The sequence below is a fragment of the Euprymna scolopes genome, chromosome 19 (genome assembly GCF_053919585.1).
Source record: "Euprymna scolopes isolate OS-2025 chromosome 19, ASM5391958v1, whole genome shotgun sequence".
Taxonomy (NCBI): domain Eukaryota; kingdom Metazoa; phylum Mollusca; class Cephalopoda; order Sepiida; family Sepiolidae; genus Euprymna; species Euprymna scolopes.
The window spans coordinates 140,193,450-140,211,687 of NC_136500.1; the positions used below are offsets into that span (position 1 = coordinate 140,193,450).

Below are 18,238 nucleotides of genomic sequence, written 5' to 3' on the forward strand. Positions count from 1 at the left end.
CGTCTGTAATCGCTACGGCTGCTGTTGCGGTCGTCTTTAATCGCTACGGCTGCTGTTGCGGTCGTCTTTAATCGCTACGGCTGCTGTTGCGGTCGTCTTTAATCGCTACGGCTGCTGTTGCGGTCGTCTTTAATCGCTACGGCTGCTGTTGCGGTCGTCTTTAATCGCTACGGCTGCTGTTGCGGTCGTCTTTAATCGCTACGGCTGCTGTTGCGGTCGTCTTTAATCGCTACGGCTGCTGTTGCGGTCGTCCTTAATCGCTACGGCTGCTGTTGCGGTCGTCTGTAATCGCTACGGCTGCTGTTGCGGTCGTCTGTAATCGCTATGGCTGCTGTTGCGGTCGTCTGTAATCGCAGCCGTAGCGATTACAGACGACCGCAACAGCAGCCGTAGCGATTACAGACGACCGCAACAGCAGCCGTAGCAACATTAAAAATAATGCTGAAATAATAACGTTAAAAATAATGCTGAAAAAATAACGTTAAAAATAATGCTGAAAAAATAACGTTAAAAATAATGCTGAAATAATAACGTTAAAAATAATGCTGAAAAAATAACGTTAAAAATAATGCTGAAATAATAACGTTAAAAATAATGCTGAAAAAATAACGTTAAAAATAATGCTGGAATAATAACATTATTTAGAAACATAGTCTTAATATGGGGAAGGGGGATCTTTTTAAAATATCACAGTCCATATTCTGCATAAGAACCAATTGAAAATTGATTTTTTATTCAATAAAAAAAATCATACAGCATTATTTAGTTTTCGTATTATTTGAATTCATCGAAGTACTGTTCTCATCTTGAGTGTGATTTTCACATTTCAGTTGATGTAACCTGAAGAAGGTTGGATGTTACATCAACTGAAACGTGAAAATCACACTTAAGATGAAAACAGGAGAACGATAAATCCAAATAATACGAATAATCAATCCTCATCTCCAAAATTAGGAACGTTTTATTTCGTTTTGTGGTGCTAGTGCACTTACTGATCCGCGCTATTTTTTAAATCGTATTTCCAAGTTTAATTAAAGTTTTATATGTTTTTTTATTCAATTGTAAGGTTAAAGTATAGAATACGTACAAAACACCCTCCCCTCCCCATGTTAAGAATGGCTTTTTAAATAATGTTATTTTTTTTTTTTTTTTTTTATTTCCAAGTTTAATTATGATATGTTTTTTTATTCAATTAAGGTTAAAGTATAGAATACGTACAAAACACCCTCTCCTCCCCATGTTAAGAATGGCTTTTTAAATAATAACGTTATTTTTTTAATTTTTTTTTTTTATTACATTTTCACCCCAAACAAGGCACATTGCCACTTTGGTGTAGGGGGCTACTATCAGGGGCAGCAATTACTGGGGCACTATGTTGGGATTTGGGCAGCAAGATGTCGGTTCACGTTACACTTGAACTTCTGCATGTCAGTACAGTTAGGGAAGCAGGGACCTGGAATAGAATTCCAGAGTCTAGCGGTTCTGGGGAAGAAACTACTGGAGTAGAAAGATCTTTTACTTCTAGGGATCTCTACTGTGTGAGGGTGGGATTTAGCTGCCTGTCAGGTTTGTCGAGGGTGTCTACGTCGTGGGGGCACAAGTGTCTGCAGTTCGTCAGAGCATTCACTATTAAAATACTTGTAGAACAGGCAGAGGGATGCAAAGTTTTGTCGATGGGACAGAGGCTGAAGCATAGATGCCAGTTTCAGCACGGATCATTAAGTGCACTAGTACCGGTTTTGTAAAATTTTAAAATTTAACCTTACAAAATAATGCTTTCAAAAGATGTGGCAAACTCTGTTCAATCCTTATATTTTAATCCTTTATTTAGCTCCCCCGTTTAGTTCTGGATAAAATATTTTCTTAGGATAAGATTGGGTGCTCATCCTTACAATGTGATCAGCCTATCTCAAGCAATTTTTAAAAATTAATGTCAGCTAAGCTGTGTCGTATACATGAGCTAAACATGTATTTTTCTCGGACTAAATTAACAAATTCTTCGAATTGGATTAAAATGCTAATTTTGATTCCTGATTTTAGGCATCAAACTGTTAAAGGCTGTGGATGCTGTCAAAGACCAAACATTTTTTCTTGCCCAATTATCACAAGAAGCGCTGAAGAAAACCATTTTTCCAATTGGTCACTTGAGAAAAGAGCAAGTACGACAGATTGCAATTGAAGAGAACTTGGAGAGAATTGCCAGAAAAAAAGAAGTAAGTGACAATACGTTTATAATAGTAATATTTGGATGGTAAATGACTGCATTGACGATGATACGTACGAATTTTAGAAGGCGAACCATTAAAAGATACATCTGCCTTACTTAAAAAATGCTAGGTTTATTTTTGGTGTCTTTAGAAAAAACCTACCCAATATTTTTGCTGATGAGGAGACTTTGTTTCAAAAAACTATATGATTAAATTATTATCCAAGACTCAATCTCTATCACAATAAGAACATCGTTTCCGAAACGATCGTACAATTTATTGATTTTGTTTGTTCTTCCTTATGAAACCGATTTTTAATTTTTAATTATAAATTATCAATCATCTTACTTAACATTAAAATAGCTTTAGGATATATATGCCTATCGAGCTTATTATATATCTACATTACAACGAGCACTGTTTTCTTTTATTTTAATTGTATTAATGAATTTACTAATGCATTAAAATATACTCTGCTCTTTAGACTCTTGTTCTAATCCCCTAAGTATATATATATATATATATATATATATATATATATATATATATATATATATATATGGTTGTATCAATTGGTTTCCTAGATGTAAATCCAATGAAACTTGTGTGATTATTAAAGAGTGCTCAATGCAGGACAGAGCTGGTATGATGAGGTGCTATCCTTGAATTGGGATTCCAATGAAACTCGTATGATTATTCAAGAGTGCTCAATGCAGGACAGAGCTGGTATGAGGAGGTGCTATCCTTGAATTGGGATTCCAATGAAACATCTATGCACATATGTAACTAATAATGTTTGTATAATGAACAGACTATGGAGAAATATGCTTACTGTATGACCCCGGGATACAGCATTAAAAATTAATAACAAAATAAGGTATATAATACACATGTATATAATCAAATAACATTATAAATAAACCATAAGGTGGGGCAATTACCGTAACCAGGGGTTGGAAAAACATTGTATTCCACATCATAACTTGAAAAAAATATATCCCGGGTTCTACTGTATTCAGTTATAGTTTACTTTTTGTTTATAGCAATCTGTTAATTTATGAAGCTCAATGTAACTACAGAGCATATACAAATAAATGAAAACGTCTATATTCGAAATTTCAAGATGTTGACCATCTTATTGTTTATTTCTTTAAGTATATTAAAATGCACAATTTCTTGACAGCACCTGTTTCGTAGCACAGAATCATTCATGTAATTATTAAGTCAATTTTTTAATTTATTCCACTCTTTATTTTACATCCTTTTCTTCTTTCTTTCTTTCTTCTTCTGAATCATCATCGGTCTCCCAATTACTTTGTTGATTTATTTTTTTAAACAGTTTTCTTTTCAATTTTTTCATCAATTTATTTTGGAGAAAACACTATACTTTCATACAAAAAAAAAAATCGACTATATTTTTTTTATTTCCGAGATTTTTAAGTGTGTGCTCATATACATGTCCATCGTAAAATTAAACCCTCATGTTTTCCCCTCTGTCAACCTCAGGAAGAACAGATAGTGAATATACATTGAATGATCTCAACAGATATACCATTTTAATTTAAGATATTGCACTTCACAATTTGCTTGGCATTTGCAGTAATCATTAACAAGGCTCAGGGACAATTTTTATATCTGTGTGACTTACATCTACACTCTGATTGCTTCTCATATGGACAAGTATATGTTGTGTGTTCTACAGTCGGCAAATCAGACAATCTCTACATCTGCACAGAAAAAGGAACACCTCAAAATATTGTGTATCCACAAATATTGAGAACATAAGCATAACCCTTATCCCTGAGTGGCTTCCAAGCCTTGATAAGTGGTGACCACTGTGTAAAAAAAAAAATATATATACAAATAAATAACAAAATCTTTATTCCAAATTTGAAGATGTTGACCAGCTTACCGTTTATTTCTTTAAGTACCTTGACATGCACAATTTTTGACAGCTACTGTTTCGTTGCGCGGAGGCATTCATGTAATTACGTCAATTCTTGAATTTCTTCCACCCTTTTTAGCATCAGATAAAAAAAAAACACAACTTTAAAAGAAAATAAAGGCAAACGAGCGTGATTATAAAATCCGACAATTAAGAGAGAAGTTGCAATTATTTTTTAAATTTGTTAGGTTTCAAATCAGGTGCTGTCAAGAATTGTGCATGTCAATGTAATAAGAAATAAACGATAAGATGGTCAACATCTTGAAATGTAACATATATTTGTATATATATGTGTGTGTTTGATTTGTAACATATATTTGTATATATGTGTGTGTTTGATTTGAATCGATCTGTCACGTCCACCATTTGAAAAGGGAATTTTTTCCGAAATATATTATGGATATTGTCACAGACATAACAAGTAAAACATTTGTATTTAATGCGACTGAATAAATTGATGTATGTATAGATATATATGTATGTACTTATTGATTTGTAAATCGACACTTGTTTTCGTCTTCTTTCACCAACACCGACTATATTTCATTCCTCGCATTGTGATAGCCTTCTAAATCTCTACTACATACCTATCCTACACAATGCTTCAAGCAAACTACATATCAGTTCTATACATATATATATGTTTTGTATGGCAAAATTCAAAACGGCATAATGGAAACATATTAAAGGTATATGCATCTTCTCTTCCAATTTTCGGGTTTAGTCACGTCAAATCACACTTTCTTTCCTGTTGACGGATTGATTGTTGCTATTTCTTAGGATGAGTTAAGAGCATAATAGATTCACTGATTGATTTAATGATTAAGTGATTGATTTTGCGCTACGAAACAGATACTGTCAAGAATTGTAAAAATTAAAAATTAAGGGAATAAATTATAAGACGGTCAACATCATGAATTTTGGAATATAGCTTTTTGTCATTCTCTCTTTCTCTCTAATATATATATATATATAAATAAAATGAACTCATTTTTTCCCGTCCGATTTTGACATTAATAGGATTAAAAATCAAGATATTTCATGCAAATATAATATGCACAAACGGCAGAATAATATCTGAGGTGTGTTATAGGCTTATTATTTCTCAAATTCCTCGATACTCTTAGATTTCTATACTTTTTCTGCTGAGAAGTCACGGCCAAAATCGGTTAAGATCAATGGAAGTGGTAAAATATTTTCTCTCTAATAAATTCCTCCTCCCCCTGCCACCACTTAACACCGTTTGGGGATCGTTCACAAGGAACAGTTGAGAAGAGAACACCGGTTTGGCTTCGTAGTTCTTTCATGTGAAGTTATTTAAAATAACTAAACTAAGCTGCAGTGCTCTGTGGCATAGTGGTTAGCGTGCTGGACAATTCACATTATATTTTCACGTTCGCGCCGACCTACCGTAGTCGTTTTTTTTGTTTGTTTTTTTTCCTAAACAACTGGAATGGACTTTTCTTGGTGGCCGAACTGTTAACGTTGCAGATGTTTGTTTTTTTTGTTTTTTTTTCACACTTTATTTTCCTACTTTTACTCATGACTCCGGGTTTGATCCTTCCTACTTACCTACCATAACATTTTTTAAAACTCCCCTCCCCCCCCCGTCCCAGAAACAAACACTCGGGCAACGCCGGGTACCCCCGCTAGTATATAAATATTAATTATAGCGAGGAATAGTAGTAGTGGCATTTTATGATAAAGAAAAGCAGTCAATCAACAAAATGTTAACAGACATCACTGTTTCTCTGAGAAATCCCTTGCTTCCTATTGAACACCCGTCTAAAAATTGAACAGTAAGTATAATCATTTATTTAAATAATCCTATCATTTTTCTGTTTAATAATCCTATCGTGTTTTAAATTTCGGACTATAATAAAAACTCACGGGGCTGAAAAGACGAGTAAAATCAATGGTGCTTGTTCAGAATTTTCCCTTTATTATAAAAACAAAAATAAAGGAAAATCTGTATGAAGTATGCATTCATAATGAAACAAAAATGTCATATTCCAAAAATCACATAAATAGCAAGTAGTTTCATTTTTATAAAAAAAAAATCATTTCTAAGCGATTAATGGGAATTCATAGACATTACAACAAAAATCTTACAAGTTTGAATTATTGTTGAGTTATCTGCTTTTATTTATTGAGATTATTTTCAAGATGGCGGTACAAGACAGTTGCTCTTTTCTCACTCTTAAGATTTGATTTTCTTAGATAAGGATAAAACTACTTGATTATAGAGATGTTTTTTTACTTTAGATTTTTAATTTAGTGTGAATTCTGGAAATGAACCAAATCCAGACTGGGGTGGGAGGTGATAATTTTTACATTAAACTTACATAGCAAACTCGAGTGTAAGAATTGAGCAAATTGATTTTAAAAAATATGTAATTTTGAGATTTGATGCTAAAATGATAACAATCCAAATAGTTATTTTTTTCAAAACATAACTATTTTTATAATCAGCTAAGCCTACTTAACTTCCGGTGTAATGCTACTGGAAACGGTGACAAGACAAACCAGGTTCTTCACTTTTATTGTTCTTCAGTATTTCTATTGTGAAGCGATTTATTGAAATAAAATATAAAGGATATCATTGAAAAATATACCAAAAACATTAACAAAATTTTACGGATAAAAATAATACAATTAGTCTTTATTTGCACTTTTAATGACAAAATTAAAAAAGTAAGTTTTTTTTTATTGTAAATTTTATAAGAAATGTTTATGAAATTATAAAAAATAAATCATTTTTGTAATTTTAAAAGTAAAAGTTTTTTTATTTGAATTTATATAATACATATATGTTTATGAAAGTATAAAAATAAAATTATTGAAATCAAATTAACAAATGAATTTATTGAAATCAAAATCACAAAATTTCAAACATCATTAAAAAAAAAAACGTTATCCAATACATAATATTCTCAAAGTAGTTTTAAAAGATTTTTAAAAGTGTTTTTAATAATTCTTTAAAAAAAAAATGTAAAAAAAAATAAAAAAACAACTTTAATAATTCTTGATTAAAATAAGACTGAAACTTTTCAATGATTATTAAATATAAAAAGAACGATCAGAAAAGCATAATAATAAAAAAAAAAGTACAAACACAAGTGAGATATAGGCATGAGAGAGACAAAAGTGAAGGAACTGATTTGCCTTGTTATCGTGTCCGGTAGCACTAGGCCGGAAGTTAGGAGTACGTTAGCTGACTATAACCAATAACAATTTGGGGGAGGGAGGGGTGATATATATCCGCGAACAATTGTAGCTATTTTGAATTTTGTTTTGTGCAATTAATAATTTCTTTTTTTTTTTTTTCATTTTAAGAGCATGGGAATCTGTTTTATTGGATCCAGAAACTTCAAGCATTTTATAAAAGAAGTGAGCCACCATTTATTTATTTTTTTGTTTTGTTTGTTTGTTTGTTTATATTAATGCATGTTTTTTTTCTCTTTCATGTAAGGATTCTTTAAATTTTAATTAAAATCTGTAATTTTAAAAAACTAGTACAATGAATAATTTTTTTTTAATAATAATTGTTTATAATTAATTTTTTGGTGATATAATTGTAACGTGGTATTTACATGTTAACATGGAGCCAACGTTATTTATAAAAGTCTCAGAAAGAAAGAAATTAGGCAGCTTTTTTTTCTTTTTTTTTTTTTTAGTTGAAATAAAAGGTATTTATCCATGGTGCTTTTTAAACTATGCCAGTGTCTTAGTTTTACAAGTCTCTTCATTCATCATCTGATTAATAAAACTCTGCCATGTCGAACACATGCTTTTTCTCCTCCTGCTGTGCTCAAGTCCAGTTGCTGCCACGCAGGTTATTTTTAAATCTCTGCTTTTCATTTTCTTTCCAATGTTATGTCTGTAGCTTGCCCCATAACATACAATCATCTGACCATTTTTTTTTTTTTTGTTCAAAGTTGGGATTGTATCTTCTTTTAAAAGTTCCTCTCACACTCACACATGCTACCAAGTCGCTCTCACTGCCCATATTGTTCCCATTTGTTTTTTCTCGCTTTTCTTTCTCTTCTCTTCCTCCACTGTGACGTCACCTCATGCACCGGCTTGGTCATTTGCATATGTGCTATGCTGCTGCATATACTTTACATAACGCCTTCATCAATAGTAGAAAAGAAAGAGAGTCGCCAACCTGATAGGTCCTGAACTGTCCCATCGATGAGATGTTGCATCCCTCTGCCTGTTCTGCAAATACTTTAATGGTGAATGCTCTGACGAACTGCAAACACTTTTACCTCCTCGACGTAACTACCCCCAACAAACCCGACAAGCTACTAAGTCTCATCCCTTTACAGTAGAGATCCCTAGGTGCAAGAAAGTCTTTTACTCCAATAATTTCTTCCCCAGAACTGCAGGTCTTTGGAACTCTCTTCCGGATTTCTGCTTTCCCAACTGTACTGATATGCAGAAGTTCAAGTGTAATGTTAACAAACATCTTTCTACTCATCTCCCTTCATAATGCCCCTGCAAATTAAGTCCCTGATAGTAGCCCCCTGCTTCAAAGTGGCACTGTGCCTTGTTTGGGGTGAAAATTGAATTAAAAAAAAAAAAAAGAATCAGTTTGCATTTTTTCTTTCTCTTCATATTTCCTTGTTGCAAGCCTGTCCATTGTTTTTAAATGTTCTCATCAGGAGATTGTTTTTTTGAGAATTCTACAAATTTAATGCACAAAATGGAAGACAAATGAAGATGTCATGGATAAGGCAGAGTAGAGCTGATCACTATTCAATACCGTCCATACCAGTTAAAGGGTCCTGGATATGACCTCAAACTATATCCACTGGTGAGACCCCAGCTTGCGAGCTTTGGAGAGTGTGGAGCCACCCTTTAATTTCTATTGCTCCCAGGTCCACTCTGATCCGGAGTGGTAGTACCTGTTAGGGTCCCAACTATGGGTTAAATAGAAACCGACTTGAAAACAACAGATATATTCTATTAAAAATTTTTCTTCAAAATATTTGGATTCGGCATTAAATAACCTGAAAAGGGTTGATATGCTGTAAAACAAAAACAACCAACCAACTAGTTAAAGTTTAAGTTCTTCGGCCATTTAATGTGGGCAGACGGCTTAGAAAAAAGCTTGATGTTAGGAAAAAATCGCTGGAAAACAGAGCAGAGGACAACAACAAAGTTCACTGCCAGTCTAAACAGGGTCATTGGAAACACGACTATACAAGGTGGAACGATAAAGTTATCGCCCTAAAGAAAACAACAACACAGCTTTATTTTAAAACTTTTATTGAAAAAATCAATTCCGGTAACTTGATTATGTAGTAGAGCTGACATCTATTAACAATTCGTAAAAAAAAGCATGATACAGGGTTAATAAGATTTAATTATGAGAATAGTAGTATTATAGATTATGAGTTAGACCTCGATACCATTTTTTTATCAGTCTTAGAAATTGTCTTCAAGTAGATGGACTTGATCCAGTCAGGTGACTGGACAGTGTAGCTTTACACAGATTGGGGAGTCTATTTCTCTTCACCTGTGTTTGTTTATTGCAGTCTTGCAGTGTCTTGTTCTGATATGGTTTGCGGCTACTCATTGCTTCCTATACGGCATACTCATGTCATGTCAGCTCCCGTCAGATCACCAAAGTTAAGCAACGATGAGTCTGGCCAGTATCAGATGGGTGACCATTTGTGACTTCCAGGTGCTGTATGTGGTCTCCGCTTACCTCAACATTGTTTCCAGTCGTCCTGGACTTCTCCTTGCCACTGGACTCAAGCAGTGCCGATTCAGGAGAGGTCTGGTTTGAGATTGCGCAACCTTTGCCTCACAATTACATGCTCAGCTGCCCCTACAGGGGGCACACTTTGTCTTTCGAGACTGAATGGAGGCATCGACTGTTTCCTATTATTTGTAGCAGAACCTGGGAGGCGCAAAGTTGGGTCTTCAATGATGTCTCCTCTTTTGGGAGCATTGTTTCTCCATTCTAATGTAATATGAACAGACATCTTGCTGCTCAACTCCCCACAGTTTCCTGTTAGACATGATCCCAAATAGTAGGCCCTTATGTCCAAATGGCAATACATCTTGTTTGGGGCGAAAAAGAGTTTTTAAAGAAAGAGCCAACGTTTGTGCAATTTAGGACACTCCTGCTTCCGCGACAATTTATACCCAAGAATGAACATTCTACACAATCCTAACAACGTAATCGATTCATTTGTAGCAAAAAAAAATTTTTTTTTTTTAAATTGTTTCAATTTGTGCTTACAATTGCATAATGGATCACGATAGTTGTGTTAAAGGCTTTTCAGTTGGAAATGAATAATGGCAAGATGGCCGACCATAGACATAAGAAGAAGAATCTATACATTTTTAATTTCAGCTGGTTCATTGTCTACAACTGAGCTTAATGAAGAGGATCTCTGAATTAATTTATGTGAGCCAGATGTTCTTTTTGTTTCCAATATATAAATACCTTCATTAGTTGACGAATACATAATTTAGCCTGCCTTTCTGCTTGTCTAAACACACATTACACCAAATTATTTTCCTGTTGCGATCTGGGTTGAGCGGGGGGGGGGGGGGCGTAACAGCTGAGAAAAAGGAAAAAAAGAAATTTCAAATTGATTCTATCGGCATTATACCTTTGTAACTTTAGGCACTTATCCAGTTTTATCCCAATATTAAAAAATTTGAATTAGACAAAAACTTTACTGTGTACTTACCTGTTGGGTAAAAAAAAAAAAAAAGGCTGTACACCAAAATTTAAGCAAATTTATCAAGTATTTTTGTTTTTATAAAATAAAATTTGATAAGTAAATGATTTCTGTTCGGTATTATTATGATTACTGTGTAATATGATAGTTTGAATTATGTCCCTTGGTTGTTGACATTTATGTAAGCAGAAAATGATGGATGAATCATCTTTTCATTAAAAAGTGTTTTTTCTTGTTTCTTTTTTTTTTAAAAAGTGTAACATATTTCTTTTAAAACTTTTATCTCTATATCCATCTTTTTATCTTTCTCTTTTTCTCTTTTTCCATCTCTCTCTTTCTTCTCCACACAGCCCATTCCTCTCTCTGTACATAAACGCACACAACTCTCCTTTATATAAATTCCTTGAGAATGAGTCGGCAAAAGAGAAGTAACTACTTGATAAAAAAAACTCTGAACTACTTCCCTTTAGTACATAAAATTGCTGAAAAACAGAGTCCCACCCTCAACAAAATAATTTTTTTTCAATTTTAAAAATTTTAATCAGGGGCAATGCCGATGAATAAAATCCTAACTTTGTGGGTATTTCTTTGTAGTTTTTAAGCTTATGCTAGATGTACACACACACATACTTATGCATACACACACACACACACACATGCACGCAATTATGCACACACACACACACATGCACGCACTTATGCACACACATACACACACACACACTTATGCACATACACACACTTACAGATGTCTATTCTTTACATAATAAATTATTGTTTTCATTTTCATGCTTTTCAGTATATTGAACCTCTGCCAGGAAAATTTGTGGATATAGAAACAGGAAAAATACTTGGTCAACATCAAGGTAAGACGGCTTATCTATTTAACAAAGTAAAGTCAGTTGGATTCTTGACTCTTGTTGTAGATACATTCCTTCTTACAAAATCAGCATTGAGGGGAGTTGCTCTTGACATATCAAAGGCCTTTGATAGAGTATGGCATAAAGGTCTACTTCACAAGATCTCCAGTTACTGTATCACTGGAAATGTCTTCTCAATTATTAAATCATTTCTCTCAGATAGGTTTATAAGAGTAATAGATGATGGGCAGAAATCGGAAGCTCATAGTATTAATGCTGGGGTTCCTCAGGGGTCCATCCTGGGCCCAACTCTCTTCCTAATCTACATCAATGATCTCCCAAATCATATCCTTAGATCATTCGTAGACATTTATGCTGACGACACTACCATCTATGGCAGTACATCAAAGACTGTAAACGACCAAGTTCTTTCTGATTCTCTCTCCTCTTATCTTGAGCATGTGGTGTGATTACTTTTAATGCATCTAAAACCAAGCTTCTGTCTTTACATCATCAACACTCTGATCCCTATCCAGCATCAATTGAAATGAATGGCTCCCGTCTTGGGAAGGCGCCATGTTTTGACAAACTTCTGGGCTTGACCTTTACTCCTGATCTGAAATGGAACACGTACATCAAATCCGTTGCCAAGGCCGCTGGGAAAATGGTGGGATAATTCTATCGATCCAGTAGATATCTCACTGCTGATGTAATTCTCTTCCTATATAAGAGCCAGGTACGTCCAAGGATGGAATACTGTTGCCACATCTGGGCAGAAGCTAATAGAAAGGCTTTATCCTGCCAGACAGAGTTCAAAATAGACTTCGTAGACTAGTGGGGAATGCCCTTTTCTCTTCCACTCAATCTCTTTCTCAGAGAAGAGATATTGCAAGCCTGTCTCTGCTTTATCATTATTTTCAAGGCAAATACTCGTCTAAGCTCCAATCTATGCCCCCCCTTGCCAAACTTTCACGAGAAGCACTCATCTAGCTGAAACCACTATCAATAATTTCCCCCACTCTTTATCTGTGCCTAAGCCCAAACGTAGATTCCATGAACAAAGCTTCTTTCTTAGAACTGCACGTCTGTGGAACTCTTTACCATTTGCCTGCTTTCCAGCTGACTACAATATGATCGCCTTTAAGTCCAATTTAAACAAGTTCTTGATGAGCCGTTCCCCTTAAGTAATCCAATTTACCAAATTTCTATAACTAACAACTACTACGGCATTGTCCCATTGACCACCGTACAATTATTAACCCATCCTCGAGTGGCCTCTGGGCCTTGATAAGCGGTGACTCCTTTGTAAAAAAAATTTTTTTTAAATTCTGAATAACCAATTCTTAATATAGATTGGGCAACAGTGTTCTTAAAAACAAAACAAATGTTATTCAGTTCTCTTGTTGAAAACCATTTAAATAATGATTTGGTCTAAAGTAAAACTTTAAGCACTTTTTATATTCTATTTTTTTTTATCTTTTTTTGATTTTTATAGTAACTTTATTTCACTTGTCATCCTAAATATCTAGATTTCTGAAACGTTAATCCATTGAAGTGTTAGATTTTTGAATTTTTGTGATGAGGATTGATTATTCGTATTATTTGGACTACTGTTCTCATCTTGAGCGTTATTTTTCACGTATCAGTCGATGTAACCTCTGACCTTTTTCAGATTATCTTGTTGAACTCTAGAATCTGCACGGAATTTTTAACGGAATCCTTTATCTAATCCACAATGATAGCATACTTTTCTTTCCATCAGCAATGACTGGGTAGAAATCCAAAGTAGATGGCAGTTGTAATAGGTTGGTGCAAAAATACTGTTTTTTATCGGATATATATATATATATATATATATATATATATACACACATTATTTTTGCACCAACCTAATATTTTTGAGTATCGCTCGCACTGACAATTGAACATTCCACCTCCAGAAAAGTAACTGCCCAATTTTGAATTTTTGTGATGAGGATTGATTATTAATATTATTTGGACTACTGTTCTCATCTTGAGCGTTATTTTTCATGTTTCAGTTGATGTAATCTCTGACTTTCTTCAAATCTATCTTGTCAAACTCAGTAATCTGCACAGAACCCTGTATTTACTCCAAGATGGTAGCATGCACAGTGCCATGGGTCCTCGCAAACTTGGTAAAATTCAGTTGTAAATTACATTCATCTGGAGGTTGAAGGTTTAATCATCAGTGCAAGCGACACTTAAATTATAATTGCAAATTACTTTGTCTTATCTGCATTAACGTAAACAAATGCATCCTCTTTAGAAATGCAATCAAATGCAATATTTACACAAAGCCAAAACAAGAGGTTCTTGTCCAGAATTCCTCCTATATTAAAAAAAAAAACAAAAATAAAGAAAAATCTATGATGTATGTACTAGTGCTAAAATGAAAATATATTCAAAAAACTATGTAAATTGATTACATGAAGTTTTATAAAGAAAATTATTTTTAAGCAATTAATGAAATTTCATAGGCATTACAGCATAACTCAATTCAAACTTGCAAGATTTATCTCCCTTTGTTTTTCTTTCAAATTGGCAGACCAAACAACTGCTCTTGAAAATAGCAATAAGTAGCAAGATTGTATATTTTGAAACAAAATTAGGTTTAAGGCTCTCAAAATTCATTCTAGAATTGCCTGCAAGGACCCATGACATAAAGTACTTGGTAAAATTCAGTTATAACTTACACTCTTTTGAAGGTTGGAGGTTCATATAAAAAAAAATATATAATTGCAAATTACTAATGACTTCTACCCAGTTATGGTTGATGAAACGTGACGATGCTACTTCCATGGATTGAATAAAAGTAAAAATAATACGTAAAAATATTTCACCTTTTTTTTTTTTCGCTCTTTTATTTTGTTACTTGTATTACTGCTTTTCATTGTTTCTTTTAGGCATTCACATGTGGACATTAGGTCAGCGTATTCACCTTGGAGGGCTGCAGCATGCCTATTTTGTGGCGGAAATTGATGCAACAACGAACAATATAATTGTTGTAAGTGAAAGCTTTTATGTTACAAAACTTTTTAGATGACGATAATTTTGATTCTTTGGATTATTGTTCTCATCTTAAGTTATTCTCACAATGTTTCGGCCAATGTAACCTTTGACTTTCTTCAGATGTATCTTGTCAAACGCAGGAGCCGCACAGAATTTTGAACAGTTAATATGGAGCCCATTGTTCTTAATGTAAATTCAGTATGGGTGACCCGGGGGCATTTAGTGCTAAAAACACCTTTTTTTTTTTAATATTTCTCAACAAAAACTTGATATATCTGACTATACAGTGGTTTTTCATGGTGGTCAACTCAAATATACATGTGTTAAGGCCTGAAACTGCACAGTTATCCATTTACACTGAGATTCAATGTCCCCAGCTCAAAAATGACACTTTGGGCTATAGCGTTTGATCCATCCATTAGATTTTCCTGAAACTTGGCCAAAATGTGGAGGTCATTGTTCTTGATATAAATTCAGTATGGGTGACCCTGGCAAAATTCTGGTTTGCATCCCTCTGGGACTTTTAGGGCTAAAAAAAAAACAAAAAACAATGCATTTTTGGAGCTCTTTTTTCATATTATTCAAAAACTTGATATGTATGTCTATATCCTGGTTTTCCATGGTGCTGAATTCAAATATACATGTTTTAAGGCATGAAACTGCATCATTTGTCCATTTTCACTGGGATTCGGCATTCTTAGGAGCTCAAAAGGGGTCACAAATGCCTCAAAATTGCAAAAAAAAATGACACTTTACCTCCATCCATTAGATTTTTCTGAAACTTGGCAAAAAATGTGAAGGCAACGTTGGCCCTTCACACTTCTCACATTCATCATTATTTTTTGTGGCGTCGTCTCACATGCAACATCAGAGGGACCACACACAGCGGCTTTTCTTTTTTTTTTTTTCTTATAAAAATTTAACAAAACTTTATTAATACAGAATATTCCCAAAAGAAATTGTCTTTTTGACAGTGTCAGAGAAATTCTTGTAGTCACTAAGTCTTCTTGCTCAAAACAAGAGACAGTTTTGTAATAAGCAATGCGGAAAAAAAGATGGCTGTTTAATTATAATGCATCTAAAAATAAGCTATCTTCACATCACTAATGGCGTCTGGTATCAATTGAAATGAATGGCTCTTGTTTTAGGGAGGCTCCATGTTTTGACAAGCTTCTGGATCTGACCTTTACTCCTGATCTGAAATAGAACACATACATCAAATCCATTGCCAAGGTTACTGGAAAAATGGTGGGATCATTCTACCGCTCCAGGAGATATCTCACTGCTGATGCAATTCTCTATCTATATAAGAGCCAGGTACGTCCGAGGACGGAGTACTGTTGCCACATCTGACTTCGTAATCTAGTGGGAGATGCCCTTTTCTCTTCCATGCAACTTCTTTCCCACAGAAGAGACGTTGCGAGAGTGTCTCTTCTTTATCATTTTCATGGCAAGTGCTCGTCTGAGCTCCAATTTATTTAATATATTGCCAATCTTTCACAAAAAAAACACTTGTCTAGTTGAAAGCACTATCAATTCCCTCCCACTCTTTATCTGTGCTTAAACAGATTCCAAGAACAAGGCTTCTTTCTTATAACAGCACACATTTCAAAGTGTTCCATTTTACTGCTTTCCAACTGACTACAACATGGTAGTCTTAAAGTCCAACATAAACACATTCTTGATGAGCCGTTCACCTTAAGAAATCCAATTTACCAAATTTCCACTAACAATTACTACGTTATTGTCCCATTGATTACTCTACACTCAGTTAACCCTTATCCTCGAGTGGCCTCTGGGCCTTGATAAGTGGCAACTCCTTCCTAACAGGTGGGGGGGGGGCCCTTCTGTTTCTAATTTCAATGTTGTAAACCATCACCAAGTAAAACCATTTCTATTTAACCCCAGAATTTTACGGCCTTATAAAAACTCCTGCTTATTTCTTTTTTTTAGGCCCCAGGTACAACCCATGCAGCTTTATTCAGTCAGAGTTTCATAGTGGACCGGCCGCATTGGATTCGTTCACCACCAAACTGGTCAGAATCTTCCGTGCCAGTGAAAGTAGACTTTCGTTTCCAGCACGTCCACCCGCTCGTTGCATGTGAATTAAAACCAACAAATGATGGTTCCACATTCCTCGTTGAACTTCCTCGACCAATGAGAGCCATTTCTCCGGGGCAATACGCGGTATTCTATGCAGGAGAGGAATGTATCGGAAGTGCACAAATCATTAAGGCAGGACCTTCACTTTGGACACTCAATTGTCGACAACATATTAAGCTAGCCAAAGAATTTTCTTAAATTAAAAAAGAAAATATTTTTATTTAATTTTTTAAACTGTGAAAAAAGTTTAAATGAAGCTCAACCATCATTTAAACTCAACATCCTTTCTATAATCTGTTATTGGGGAGGCTAGAGAAATGAGATTTTTTTTTTTATGGAGGTGGAGAAGTGGATAAAGAATTTTATATAAAATTTAAAAAACATGATGCATTAAAAAAAAAAAAAAAAAAAAAAAAAAAAAAAAAAAAAAAAAAAAATGTATCAGAAAATTGTTATATTAATAAAATTTTTACTATATTGTGCATCTACCCCGTACGATTTTTTTTTTCTTTTTACTAAAATCAAAAATGGAATAATACTGTAGTTTTAAAAAGAAATTTTTGTAATTTTTTTTTTTTATTAAAACGGTTTCATTTTGACTTTCAGTGTATAAAGAATCGTTTTATTTTAAAATTTAAAACCAAACTGGAAATACGTAAATATTAATCAGAATGTACTCATTTTATACTAGCAAAACACATGTAACATGGCCATTACTCTTTACTTTATCCCTTCCATATATATATATATATATATATATATATACTAGCAAAAGTACCCGTCGTTGACTGGGTTCAAAAACAGCCTATAGAAAATGGACTCTGATTAATGAAAGTATGATAGGTTGTGAAAAGGAAGGGTTGTAAAGAGATAGCTTCGAATTTGGGGGTATCAAAACCAAAGCAAAATATGAAAGTAAAAATAAAATAGATAAACCCCATAATTTATTATACCATACCTGTTCACACTGAAACACTTATCGCAATATTCTGTGGATCTATATTAAAAAAACTTGTTAAACTTTGTGACATATTTCCATTCTATGGAGGTCAAGCGCGAACGAACACCCCATAATTTTATACCATGTTTCTTCAAACTGAAACATAATTATCAAAGTATACTTATGCAGATAGATATGAAAAGTCTTTATTAAAGTTTGTGCCTATTTCCATTCAATGGAGGCCAGGTGCGAACGCATACCCCACAATTTTATTATACCATTCCTATTTAAGTTAAAACATACTTATCAAAGTAATATTATGTACATCTATCAAAAACACTTGTAAACGTTTTTTTTTTTTTTTTAAATTTCTTATTTACATACTTTGTGGACCATGCGCGAACGCAGACCCCACAATTTTGATGAACCACCGTTCTGCCAGATCAAAC

At 33.9% G+C, this 18,238-nt stretch overlaps 1 protein-coding gene across 4 annotated transcripts in view; it reads left to right on the forward strand.

Annotated features, from left to right (window-relative positions):
• Positions 1 to 17,341, forward strand: part of LOC145240006 (mitochondrial tRNA-specific 2-thiouridylase 1-like) — a 194,623-nt gene extending 177,282 nt beyond the window's left edge. For 2 of the 4 annotated variants that reach the window (XM_080103600.1, XM_080103602.1), the window contains 5 exons: positions 2,041 to 2,213; positions 7,489 to 7,542; positions 11,656 to 11,722; positions 14,641 to 14,741; positions 16,700 to 17,259. In XM_080103600.1, the coding sequence (XP_079959726.1) occupies positions 2,041 to 2,213; positions 7,489 to 7,542; positions 11,656 to 11,722; positions 14,641 to 14,741; positions 16,700 to 17,047 (743 nt within the window). In that variant the 3' untranslated portion in view covers positions 17,048 to 17,259. Of the gene's footprint in view, positions 1 to 2,040; positions 2,214 to 7,488; positions 7,543 to 11,655; positions 11,723 to 14,640; positions 14,742 to 16,699 lie in introns of all 4 variants that reach the window. The other 2 variants (XM_080103601.1, XM_080103599.1) reach the window with 2 other exon arrangements.
• Positions 17,342 to 18,238: the final 897 nt, after the last annotated feature.